Source organism: Saccostrea cucullata, unplaced genomic scaffold (assembly GCF_032062105.1).
Source record: "Saccostrea cucullata isolate Sc308-1 unplaced genomic scaffold, CSIRO_AGI_Scuc_v1 ctg2986, whole genome shotgun sequence".
Taxonomy (NCBI): Eukaryota; Metazoa; Mollusca; class Bivalvia; order Ostreida; family Ostreidae; genus Saccostrea; species Saccostrea cuccullata.
This window is the reverse complement of record NW_026933766.1, coordinates 27,433-40,690: the sequence shown is the minus strand read 5'-3', so window position 1 is coordinate 40,690 and position 13,258 is coordinate 27,433. Positions and strand designations below refer to the sequence as shown.

At 35.8% G+C, this 13,258-nt stretch overlaps 1 protein-coding gene across 1 annotated transcript; it reads left to right on the top strand.

Moving 5' to 3' along the window:
• The first annotated feature begins 4,808 nt into the window (after positions 1–4,808).
• LOC134239308 (uncharacterized) lies at positions 4,809–12,989 on the top strand. The gene has a single exon (XM_062721481.1). The coding sequence runs from the start codon at positions 4,809–4,811 to the stop codon at positions 12,987–12,989; it is 8,181 nt and encodes a 2,726-aa protein (XP_062577465.1).
• The last annotated feature ends 269 nt before the right edge of the window (positions 12,990–13,258 follow it).

Below are 13,258 nucleotides of genomic sequence, written 5' to 3'. Positions count from 1 at the left end.
AAAAATAGTTTTTTCCACTTTTTGCCATAACTTTTGAACCATAGGAGATAGGGACTTTATATTTAGTATGCATACCCCACTAATTAAGTTCTTACAAACAAGACCAAGGTCAATGACCTTGTGACCTTGACTGTGACCTATATAGAAAAAATAGCTTTTTCGAACTTTGTTGACGCCGGGCGCATAGTGTTTCACAAACACATCTTGTTTGCTCAGTTTTCAAAGGCACTGAAATTACTGATTTTAACAGAAGGATCAAAGTTGCAGGCTAGTTTTTGAAATACATGTATATTCAATATTTTTTCATAAGGTGTAACGTTGCAGTTCCTTACAAGAAGTACATATGTACATGTATCTATACGTACATTTGTAGAACAACACTATATATGACAGAATGTGAACACATTGTGAACTAAAAAAAATGTAAAATATTTATAAAATATACTTTGCAACTTTACTGAAAGAGTAATTATTTACTCCCATATGAATATTTTGAAGGAAAAAAAATATATTCACTTCACCTTATTTGAACCTAAAATGTTAAGTACAAAGTGACACGAATCCAGGGGCAAACACGTAGCTAGATACCAGGGACACTTTATACATTAAGTATACAAATCATTATTTAAAGCCACAGTCTTATACACTTGGACTTTGTAAATTTTCTCCCAGAAACTAAATGGAAAAAGTTTAGATTTTGGTATTTCTGGGTCGTCTCTCCATTTTTACCTCACCTGAGTAAACTCCAGTGACCTATTGCTATATGTTTTTGTCCTACGTTGTTCATTGGTCGTAAACTTTTGAACATTTTTAGCTTCTAATTTCAACCAAATTTGGTATACAGTATAGATGGGTGAAAGAGAACTTGTGAATCTCATGGTCCCTCCCCCCCTCCCCCAGGGGCTTAGGGGTGGGGCCAAAACGAATTGGATTAATGCAATCTTTAAAAATCTTCTTCTTTACTCCTGGACATCAAGCAGTTAAACTGTTTGCATGATTTTAATCAGCTTTGAGTTCTCTACCACAATTATGAAATTCATGGCCCCTGGGTCAGGGGTTCTGGTGTTAGGGTGGGGCTATATAGATCATTAGGAAATTTCTTTGAAAATCTCCTCCTCTGCTCCTGTTACAAACTAGCCAAGTACATAGTTATGAGGAACAAGAATGCCATTAAAAAAATTGTGAATTTCATAGCCACAGGCTCAGGGGTTCTGTTTTGAAGTCGGGCTGTATTGATTATATAGTGAAAATGCATTGATTCTTAAAAATATTCTCTGCTCCTGGGTATTAACTAATGAACTATGTACATAGTTATGATGAAAAAGGTTGCCTTTTCCCAAATTGTGAATTTGATGGCCCCTGGATCAGGGGTTCTGGTGTTACGACAGGGCTCTAATGATTATATATAGTGAAAATGCATAAATTCTTTGAAAATGTTTTTCATTCCTCCTGTATCGGGGGTTGGGGGGGGGAGGGGAGGTTACAGTTCAAAGTTTAAAGATAAAATAATGCTTTGAAATCTGCTCTGTGGTATTAATCAACCATTTATGATGAAATAAAATTTATGATAAAATTTCCAAAATTTTGAAATATGTGGCTTTAGGGTCAGTGGTTCCTCTGGGGTGGGGTGCACGACTGGTTATAAAGTTGAAATGAATTTTATTTTTGTTGCTCTGTTCTAACTCTTGGTAAAAAGTAACTAGAATAAGTATGCTAAGTGTATAATTATGATAAGCAATGGTGCCTCTTTCAAACTTGTGAATTTCATGGCTTCTGGTTTAAAACACGAACCAAATTCAATTGTTTGAAAGTTGTATCATGATGCTCAAGTGAGCTATAAGGCCCATGGGCATATTGTTTAAACAGCTGGAATAAATTTTAGTGTTAAAAATAAACTGAAAACGTGGAGCGAAGACCTAGAAATAACAAAATTAATGAAAAACGTCTTTAAAAGGGTACAAATTCAGATAAAATCAAGCATTTTTAACCGAACATTTTCCCATTTTACCTACAACACAGTCAATGGGTAGGTTTTGAAAAAAATGTATAATTCAATGATAAATTTTTATTCTTTTTATCTGCCAGTACTACTGAATCCCCATCTAAATGGCCCACTTTCTTCTCATGATTTTTCCACTGAATTCTGCAGAATCGTTCCAATTTTCTTGTCTTAAAATGGCATAATGCTACACAAAATGATACATAAATCTTTGAGAATAAGTTATGAAGTCATAAGTTATGAAATTGTCAAGACAAAAAATTATAATCTTAAATTACTATGATTTCTTGACAAATTAGAGTTTCAAAAATTTTAGCTCACGTAGTTAGCTTTTCTGATCACATTTTCTCGGTCGTCAGTCTAGCTGTCCATCTGTTTGTCGAGCTGTCTGTCAGTCCATCTGTAAACTTTTCACATTTTCGACTTCTCCTCAAGAACCACTGGGCCAATTTTAACCAAACTTGGTACAAAGCATCCTTGGGTGAAGAGGAGTTTAAATTATAAAAATGAAGAACCAAGACCCCGCACAAGGAGAGATAATCAAGGAAAGAGAAAAATAGGGTGGGGTCATTAAAAAAATCTTCTTTTCAAAATCCACTGGGCCAGAAAAGCTGAAACTTATGTGTAAGCATCCTGGGGTAGTGCAGATTCTAAATTGTTCAAATCATGACCCCGGGGGTAGGGTGGGGCTGCAATAGGGATTCAAACTTTTACAAAGAAATATATAGGAATAATCTTTAAAAATCTTCTCAAGAACCACAGTGCGAGAAAAGCTGAAACTTATTTGGAAGCATCCTGGTGTATATTCTAAATTCTTCAAATCATCACCCCTGGGTATTGGGCAGGCCCGGAATAGGGAATCAAAGTTTTACACAGAATTATATAGGAAAGATCTTTTAAAACATCTTAATTGTTCAAATCATGACTCCCGAGGGTTGGGTGGGGCCATAATAGGGAATCAAAGTTTTACATAGAAATATAGAGGAAAAATCTTTAAAAATCTTCTCAAGAACCACAGGATCAGAAAAGCTGAAACCTATGTGGAAGCATTCTGGGGTAATGTAGGTTCTAAATTGGACAAATCTTGATCCCCGTGGGTAGGGTAGGGCAGGGCCACTATAGGGAATCAAACTTTTACATAGAAACATGTAGGAAAAGTCTTGAAAGATCTTTTTCTCAGGAACTACTGGGCAAGAAAAGCTGAAACTTATGCGAAAGCATTTTAGGGTAGTTTACATTGTAAATTGTCCAAATTATGACCCATGGGGTAGGATGGGGTCACAAAAGGTATTACAAGAGAGAAATCTAGTAAAGAACAGCATGGTTAAAGCCACTCAGGTGAGCGATGTGGCCCATGGGCCTCTTGTTATTTGTTACTTGACCTGTGATATCATCACCAGGTACCTACAGGTGCCTACAGGTAAAATTATTTTGAAATGGTGTAGAAAAAACTACAAAGAATTTTTTGGTGTTTTAGTCATAAAAATGAGAAACAAAAAAACACTGCAATAATACTTTTGTAAAATTCATCTTTTCATTGAAATATATATTGGAAAAATACAATAATGACTCACTTATGACCACGTACTGTACCTTCATTTACCTACATTGCTTTATTTAGCTAGGAATTGTAGCTGTACAGTAGGCTTTAAATAGCAATCCAAGTTATACTGGTATAACCTGATAATGAATTCAAAGTACACTGTCAAAAAATGTGTGTGTTTAACCCCTCAAAATTATTGTAACAGTTGCTTTAATGGACTTACAATTAGTATGAGAAACGTCAGTCAGCATTTGACTCAATGATAAGTTGTATTTGCTGACAAGGTCATTGTATTGTCCATAGAACTTAAGAAATGATGAGTTTAAACGAGACAACTGATATTCATGTTTCATCAACTTGCTTGACAATAATTTACCTCATTTTAGACATTGTTCATACGTAGAGCAAGCTCTTAAGTATCGAATCAACTGAGATATATACAATCTGTGTGCAGGTGATGAAGGTATATTGCTGCATAAGAAAGGGAAGTTGACGATAGAAAAGTTAAAGTCATCACGTTTATTCATATAAATCATTGGTTGTTAGATTACCATTAGTGTCTTTTTCAAGTAAAATATATATATATATATATATATATATATATGAAACAGATGTGTCAGACTCTGTGATATATTTTGTACAAATCATGATCCCCCCGGGGATAAGGAGGACCACAATAGGGATCAAAGTTTTACATTGGATTAAAATTCATCTTTTTGAGAAAAGCAAAGTCGGTTATTCATATTTATATGGAAGTATCCTCAGGTAGGGTAGATTCAAATTTATTCAAATCATGACCCCTTAGGTAAGGGTTGGGTCACAGTGGACTGTCAAAGTTTTACATAAGAATATATAGGAAAAATCTCAACATGCTCAAGAACAGCAAAGTCATGGTTGGTTATGTTTTTATGGAAGCATCATCAGGTATAGTGTAGATTTGTAAAAAATCATGACCCCAGGGGATAGGGTGTGACCACAATAAAAGTTCAAACTTATAGGGAAAAAGAAAAGAAAAAGATTTACTCATCCTTAAAATTAGTGTAGATTCAAGTTTACCTATATTTAAATTTGTGAAAACCATACATCTCTTTTAGGGTTAGGATGACTTATGCATTGACTGAATTGATTTTGCTTGTTTCTATCGACAGTGCTCAAGTGAGCAATGTGGTCTGTGGGCCTCTTGTTGTTTTCCCTTATGCTGATTGAAATAAGTGATGTTCTCAATGCTTTGTACATGGAGAAAGGTTTTCTTTTTATTATTTTTAGATGGTAAAGAGAAAGAACAACTCTGGCCGAGGAAAACGCCTCAAAGACAAACTAAGAAAGAGAGAACAGAGGCAGGAGAAGACCCTCCCCACATCAGATGCCCAACCTGATGATAAACCACCAGAGTCTACTGTCCCTTTTGGGGCAGTAGATGGAGCTGTCTCAGTTCCACCCAGTAACTTTCTGGGGCACGGCTCTATAGGGTTGCCGCCTATTGAGGGAAAACCCTTGGCCAGGTTGCAGGCCTCTCTTCGCGAGAAAATGCAACCAACTGCCCTGAGTAACGCATCTTCTCAGGGAAGTCGTCTGTGTGCCCGAAACGGAGGCATGGCACCGTCCCCTGACTCCCCACCGTGGGTTTGTACCTCAGCGAGGGTACCTGAGCCGGACACCGTGCACGTGTCTTGCTCAGCAGGTCAGGCGCAGCTGGATATGTCATCCTCCAAGGGGGATGAGTCCAGCAGGATATTGATTGATGCAAACCAGAGTAAAAGAACGAGATCTAAAAAGGATACTAAAAGGAATTTATATGATGAAAATGAGAATATAGAAAATGTATATGAGAGAAATAAATCAGATTGCAGATTTGAGAGATCACATACTGGTGGACTGGATGGTGCTGAGTATGCATGTTTTATTGATGATGATCCAGTAACAATGTCTCAGGTAACTGTTCAAGGTTCTTTTCATCAGGGTGACTTGATGTTTGGTGAAAATGCAGGAACACAATGTGTTGCAAACTGCTTAACAGCATTAGCTTACCACAAAATTAAGAATGCCAAACAATGGAAAACTCCAGATATGAATAAAGTGTTAACAACAGGTGATGAGCTTTATACATACTTGCAGCGTAGTTCAACCATTGTTAGTAGATACCTTTTAGTTGATGAATTGCCCCAGTTTTTTGAGTGTTTTAACACAATGTTTGAGTTCAAAGCACATGAATCTTTATGTAGCCTGATAAATTTGTCTGAAATAGAGCCAAACTATGATGACTTTAATGCGTATTCAATTTTAGATGCATTGGAGATTGCTCTTGGAGAAACAAGTGGGTGTTTTATGTGTTTCAGTGGAAATACGTTTTTGATTGGGAAAACATCAGATGGTTACTTTACATTTGATTCGCATTCAAGATCATCATTAGGGAATATGGCTTTTAATGGAAAGAGTACAAGGATACTGTATCAATCAGTTTATGATATATACAATCATGTATTGTCATTAGCATTGTCATTGGGACTTAGTGGAATTATTGAATGTGAAGTAACTGGTGTGGATTGTTCAGTTAGGAAGTTATCATCTACTGATGAACGTTGTCTTCAAAATGAGCAGACAGAAGTTTCACATGAACTTAGAGAGTCTAATCAAAGTTTTGAAGAAAGTGCAAACACTTTAAATGAAAGTTGTCAGTCAGTTGCAGATGATGATGTTGAATTTGTTTGCAGTGAAAGTCAGAGTATTGATTTCTTGCCATTATCTAGCAGTATGAAAAACCAGCTTTGTGAAATTATGGGAATACCACAGTCCAACAAAGTTGATAATGATGTCTGTCATGTTGAAGAAATAGGTGCACCTACTGGCTGTATTGAAATTCAAAGGGATGGAAATTGTTTCTTCAGGGCCATTTCATTTTGTTTGACTGGAGTTGAGGATTATCATTACCTGATACGATCTGCAGTGTGTCAACATCTGCTACACAATACAAAATTGTTTGAAACCTTTGTAAGACCTGCAGAACGTTCTGTTAAAAATCACTTGTCTTTAACAGATATGTCAAAAGATGGTTCATGGGCAACTGAAACAGAAATTCTTGCACTTTGTCATCTCTTGAGTACTGATGTACATACATATACAGAGAATCACTGGATCACATATTCAAGACGATTGATAGAACCAACGACAAATGTTCAGTCGTTAGGGTCAATTTATTTAGATCACGAGAATCAGAATCATTATAATGTAGTGGTAACAGTTGCAGGAAAAGAAACAGATAGTTCAATGAAATCTGATGAATTTGTTGGGAACGAAGAGTACAGAAAAAAACAGATAAATCGAAACCGCATGAGGGCAGTACGCATTACTTCATCTACGAAGAAATTATGTAAAAGTCATGAAATGAAACTAAGGAATGGAGATTACATGGAAAGGAAATCAAGAGCAGCGAAATTGAAGTACAAGACAGACCTTAGATTTAGATTAAAAGCATTAGCAGATGGAAGAAATAGGTACAGGAATAACAAAGCGTATCAAACAAAGGTAAAAGAAAGGAGTTTGAAAAAATACACTTGTAACAAAGAACACAGGTTTAAAGTTATGGAATACAGCAAAAACTTTAGCAAAAGGAAATACATAGCAAATGATCTGTATAGACTGTACAAGAAGAAAACAAGCATTGAAAAATATAGTTCAGATGTAGTGCATAGAATGGATGTTAAGCAAAAGAGTACAGAGAAGTACAAGAATGATGGTGTACACAGAATGGATGTTAAACGAAGAAGTACAGAGAAGTACAAGAATGATGGTGTACACAGAATGGATGTTAAACGAAGAAGTACAGAGAAGTACAAAAATAATGATGTACACAGAATGGATGTTAAACAAAGGAGTACAGAGAAGTACAAAAATGATGATGTACACAGAATGGATGTTAAACAAAGGAGTACAGAGAAGTACAAAAATGATGATGTACACAGAATGGATGTTAAACAAAGAAGTACAGAGAAATACAAGAATGATGGTGTACACAGAATGGATGTCAGGCAAAGAAGCATACATAAATACAAGAATGATGAATTACACAGAATGGATGTTAAACAAAGGAGTACGGAAAAGTACAAAAATAATGAAGAACATAAAGATAAGGTAAAGACCGCTGGGAAAAGAAAATATAATTTGAGTGCAGATGAGAAGAGAAAAAAGAAAGAGAATGTTCTTAATCAGAGACGTGCTCTGAAAGTAAAACTGGAAGATGAAGATGAAGTTGTGAAATTGTTTAAAGAAAGTGTAAGAAGTGGCCCAGAGTACACATGTTGCTGTTGTCATCGTTTATTATTTGAACACCAAGTCCAAGGTTGTAGACTTGAAATGTACAAAGAAAGAAAGAAGGTGAATGATATTGCACAGATTTGCATACAAAAGAAATATGTTCATGATTGTACATTGTCTTGTCCAATGCATTGCCCAAAGTCATCATTGTGGATATGTTTTACTTGTCACAGAAAAATACTAAGTGGTAATACACCAGCAGAGGCAGTTGTAAATCGAATGTCACTAGAAGAAATTCCAAGTGAATTAAAGAATTTAAACAGTTTGGAGCAACATCTCATTGCCCTGCATATTCCATTTATGAAAGTGATGGCTCTTCCCCAAGGTGGTCAAAGAAATGTACATGGACCTGTTGTGTGTGTGCCGTCTAATGTGCAAAAGGCAACAAGTTTACCCCGAAATGAGAATGACAATTTATTGTTAAGAGTTAAGCTGAAACGAAAATTAGCTTACAAGGGTCATTTTGAATACCAGTTTGTTAATCCAAATCATATTAATATGGCTCTTGAATTTTTAAAGAAAGAGAACAGATGGTATAAGGATGTTGGGATTAATACCACATGGGAAGAAAATGATGACCAAAATGATTTGTTATCAAATAAGTCAACTGAATTTGTAGACGAGGAAATGAAAGAAGAAGACAGAGATAATAACCAAGAAGTTGTTACTGATACATGCTTACAACCTGTGGATATTGCACAAGAAGTTCTTGATCATTACTTTGACGATGTTTACAATATAGCACCTGGTGAAGGGAAAAATCCAATCAGAATGTTGCAAGAAGAGGGAAACGAAGCAAAGACATTTCCTCATTTATTTCCAAGTGGCAACTTTTCTTGGAATGAACATCGAGACGTGAAAATTACCTTATCAAGGTATTTTAACAACAGACTAATGAATTCTGATAACAGATTTGCTAAAGACACAAATTACATTTTCTTCTCACAGTACATGTCAGAATTGAATCAAGTAATTGAAAAAACACAGATTTCAGTACGAAAGTCTTTATCAAAGCTTGATGGTGGAAAAGCAGTAACATCTGAAATGTTGCAAAATCCAGACATACTCTCCAAACTGCTGAGGAATGATGAGGCTTTACGCTTTATGCAACCCATTCGTGGAACACCTGCATATTGGTCAACTACTCAGAAAGATCTGTTTGCTATGCTACGACAGTTGGGTATTCCAACATGGTTTTGCTCTTTTTCTGCGGCAGAGTACAGATGGAATGAAATTATTGGATCAATATTGCATCATGATAATGATTCTAGATTGCCTACTGATTTAGACTGGTCAGAAAAGAGTGAAATTTTGAGAAGTAATCCAGTTACTGTGGCCAGAATGTTTGAACATAGATTCCATATGTTTCAAAGACATGTTATACTCTCACCATCAAAACCAATAGGCAATGTTACTGATTATTTTGTAAGAGTAGAATTCCAGCAAAGGGGCTCTCCACACATGCACTGCTTGTATTGGGTTGAAAATGCACCGAAATTTGATGAGGATGATGAGGAAACAGTTTGTGATTTCATCGATAGATATATCACATGTGCTTTACCTTCTGAAAATGATGACTCAGAACTCCGGAGAATTGTTTTAGGTGTTCAGCAGCATAGCAAGAATCATTCAAAATCATGTAAGAAAAAGGGAACAGATTGTAGATTCAATTTTCCAAGACCGCCGTCGCAAAGAACATTTATTACAAGACAATGTGAGGAAGAGGAAAAGGACACGGAGACTGACGGAAAGTTCTGTAAATCTCAAGCAAAAGATATCTTGCTGCATGTTTGGAATGAAGTACTTAATGATGAGAATGAATGCAAAACTACTGAGGAAATGTTCATGAATATGGGATTATCTCAAGATTTATATGAAAAAGCACATAGACTATTATCGGCAAAAACAAGTACTATCTTGAGACGAAATCCAGATGAAATGTGGACAAATCAATACAACTCCTGCCTTCTGAAATGCTGGGATGCTAACATGGACATTCAGTACATACTTGATCCATTTAGCTGTATTGTGTACATTATTTCATACATTTCAAAATCGGAAAGGGAAATGGGAATGTTGTTGAAACAAACTCAAATAGAATCTGCTGAGGGGAATTTAAATGCTCGTCAAACGATGAAAAAAATTGGATCAGCTTATCTCAATCATAGAGAGGTCAGTGCACAAGAAGCAGTATACAGAGTCTGCAATCTAAAAATGAAAGAAAGTTCAAGAAAGGTGGCTTTTGTTCCTGTTGGGGAAAATCCAACCCGGTTAAGTAAACCTCTCGCACAAATGAAAAGAAAATCAAATAATGAAAATGACGTTGACATTGAAGATGATGACGACAGCATTTGGATGACAAATGTAGTAGAGAGATATGAAAGTCGACCTGATTCACATCCTTTTCCTGAGATGTGCCTTGCAGAATTTTGCTCCGAATATCGTGTTCTGGCTAAATCTCAGATTCCTAAGGGAGAAAAAGAAACTGTTTTTGAATTGAAGAATGGAAACGGATACATTCAGAAAAGAACAAGAGGAAAGCCAGCCGTAATAAGATATCCAAGATTCAACCCCGAAAATGCACCCGAAAAGTATTATCAATCAATACTACAACTGTTTCTTCCATATGTGACCCAAGATCAATTGAAACCACCTGGATTCGACTTACACCAGACTTTTTATGAAAACGGGTTTGTCAATATGAAAACTGTAAAGAAACTACAATCGGTGAGAAATATTGTGGAAAATAATCGTAGTATCTTTTCAAAGAATGAGGATGCCATTGAAAATGCACAAGAAACATTAGAATGTTATGGTGAACCTGAAGATGCTTGGGCAAACCTTTGTCCAGAAACTGAAAAGAATCGAGAAGAATGTCTAAAAGAAAAGAGGACAATAGAACAATCAGAAAATAGAGAACCAGAGACAACGCATGAAATTGAACTTGATGGTTGTTCAGACATGATCTATCATATAAGGGAAAATTCTAACTCAAGACAAGAAATTCTTCCTTTATTGAGAAGTTTAAATCAAAAACAGAAGCAGATTTTCTATTTAGTTCGTGATTGGTGTTTAAAGAAAGTGTCCGGAAAGAAAATAGAACCATTGCATATCTTTGTCACCGGAGGTGCAGGGACAGGTAAAAGTCACCTGATCAAGACTATACAGTATGAAGCTTCAAGGGTTTTTGAAAAAACACTTTTAACTCCTTCAGATTTGTCAGTTCTTCTCACAGCTTTTACTGGAACAGCAGCTTTCAATATTGGGGGAAATACAATTCACCATGTCTTTTCTTTGACCAAAGCACTACCTATTCCTTATGAACCTTTGAAGGAACAGACCTTGAGTGCAATGAGAGTAAAGTTAGCATCTCTACAGATTTTAGTCATTGATGAAGTTTCAATGGTTTTCAAACGACTTTTGTACTACATTCACGAACGCCTGGTGCAAATCAAGAAATGTAAGGAACCATTTGGTGGTATTTCGATTATAGCTGTTGGAGATTTCTTTCAATTGCCTCCTGTAAAGCAACGAAAAGTGGAAATATTGTACAAAGAAAATGCAGAATATCCTATTGACTACTGGTTAGACTTTTTCAAAATCATTGAGTTGGACGAAATAATGAGGCAACGTGACGATGCTGCATTTGCTTCAGTTTTGAATTCACTACGGGTTCGAACAATTGAAGAACCACTATCAGAAGAAGCAAAAATAATGTTAAAAGAATGCATTAGAGATGGACCAGACGAAGTTCTGCATGTGTATCCTACAAACGAAGAAGCAAATGAATATAATCTCAAGATGTTGCAAACTAGTTGTGGAGAATTGATAGAGGTAGCTGCTGAAGATTATCAAAAAGACAAAACTACAGGAAAGCTGACATTGCGAGAAAAACCTTTTCTAAGGACAAGGACAGATGGCCTGTCAACTTCATTGTTGTTGTCTGTGAATGCTAAAGTGATGCTGACAAGAAATATCAATGTAGAAGATGGACTTGTTAATGGCGCAATGGGGCATATTTCAGATTTTGATTTTGGTACAACTCCGCAAAGAAATAAGATAGAAGGAATTAAAGTGGTTTTTGATTGTGAAGATATTGGGAGACTCCTAGGAAAAAGGACAGCACGTGGCAACGAAGTTCTGATTCAAAGAATACAAGAAGATATCAGAGAGAAAAATACAAAGAATTTTGTTCGACACCAGTTTCCTTTGAAACTCGCATGGGCATGCACAGCACATAAAGTTCAAGGAATGACAACTAACAGCGTTGTTGTTAATTTAGATCGCACTTTTGCTCCTGGACAGGCATATGTTGCAATTAGCCGTGTCACTTCACAAAATGGTCTATTCATAGAAACAAGGGATGAAAATGCTTTGGAAAAAAAAATTTATGCTAACCCAGACGTAAAATCAGCACTGAGTAAGATGGAGAAATTAATCCCCGGGCACAATGATATCAGCTTCGGAGCAAAAACAGGAAAATTCAAAACAATTGTCTTAATCAATGTGCAAAGTTTAAGAGGACATTTTCCAGACCTTAAAAGTGATACCAGAATTCTTAGTGCAAACTTTATATGTGTAACAGAGACATGGTTGACAGACAATGAAAGTACCAAATACTTTGAAGTTCCCGACTTTGAATTGAACCATATTACAAGGAAGCAGTCTTACGATGACAGATTCGCTCAACTTCGCACAGCAAAAGGAGGAGGTGTTGGTGTTTACAAGAGGAGAAAGGAAAAGGCTTTAGTTAATGGTTTACCTGAAACTAATATTGAGGGAATGGCTGTAGAACTTTACGAGGAGAACACTGTAATCATTCTTATATACCGACCAAGTACTCTGAGTGTCCGATTCTTCTTAGAAAGTCTTCAGAAAGTTGTAGATTTCTTTAAAGTGCAGTATTCCAAATGCCTTGTACTTGGAGATTTTAATGAAGACGCGCAATTAAAAGGACCAATTCAAAGAATATTAGAGACAAATGGATTTAAGCAGAAAGTTAACTTTGCAACAACAGAGGGTGACACTATTCTGGATCATGTATATGTGACAGAAGAGATGGACGCAAGTGTAGAAATCATGCCAGTCTATTACAGCTATCATGACGCTGTTATCGTACATTTAAGAACAGAATAGATAATTTTTGTGTATTTTTTCAACTCAAAATTATTTTTGTAGACATTCATTCTCTCTCTATTTGTATAACGTACATAAGCTTTATAAATTATATCTCTGATGTATTATGTTTTTGTTGCCTATAAATAATACTATAATTTTAATCAAAACTTTTTAATAGCAATTTTATGTAGTATAAATCAGATACAACAATGCTAATATCTTGACAAAGAGAAAAAATTGCAGATTAGCAAGATATCAGTTAAGTCAAATGCTGATGGTTTGATTTA

What these genes read in the sequence shown, in the direction of transcription:
- LOC134239308 (XM_062721481.1), top strand. Translation starts at nt 4,809, where the DNA reads ATGGTAAAGAGAAAGAACAACTCTGGCCGAGGAAAACGCCTCAAAGAC.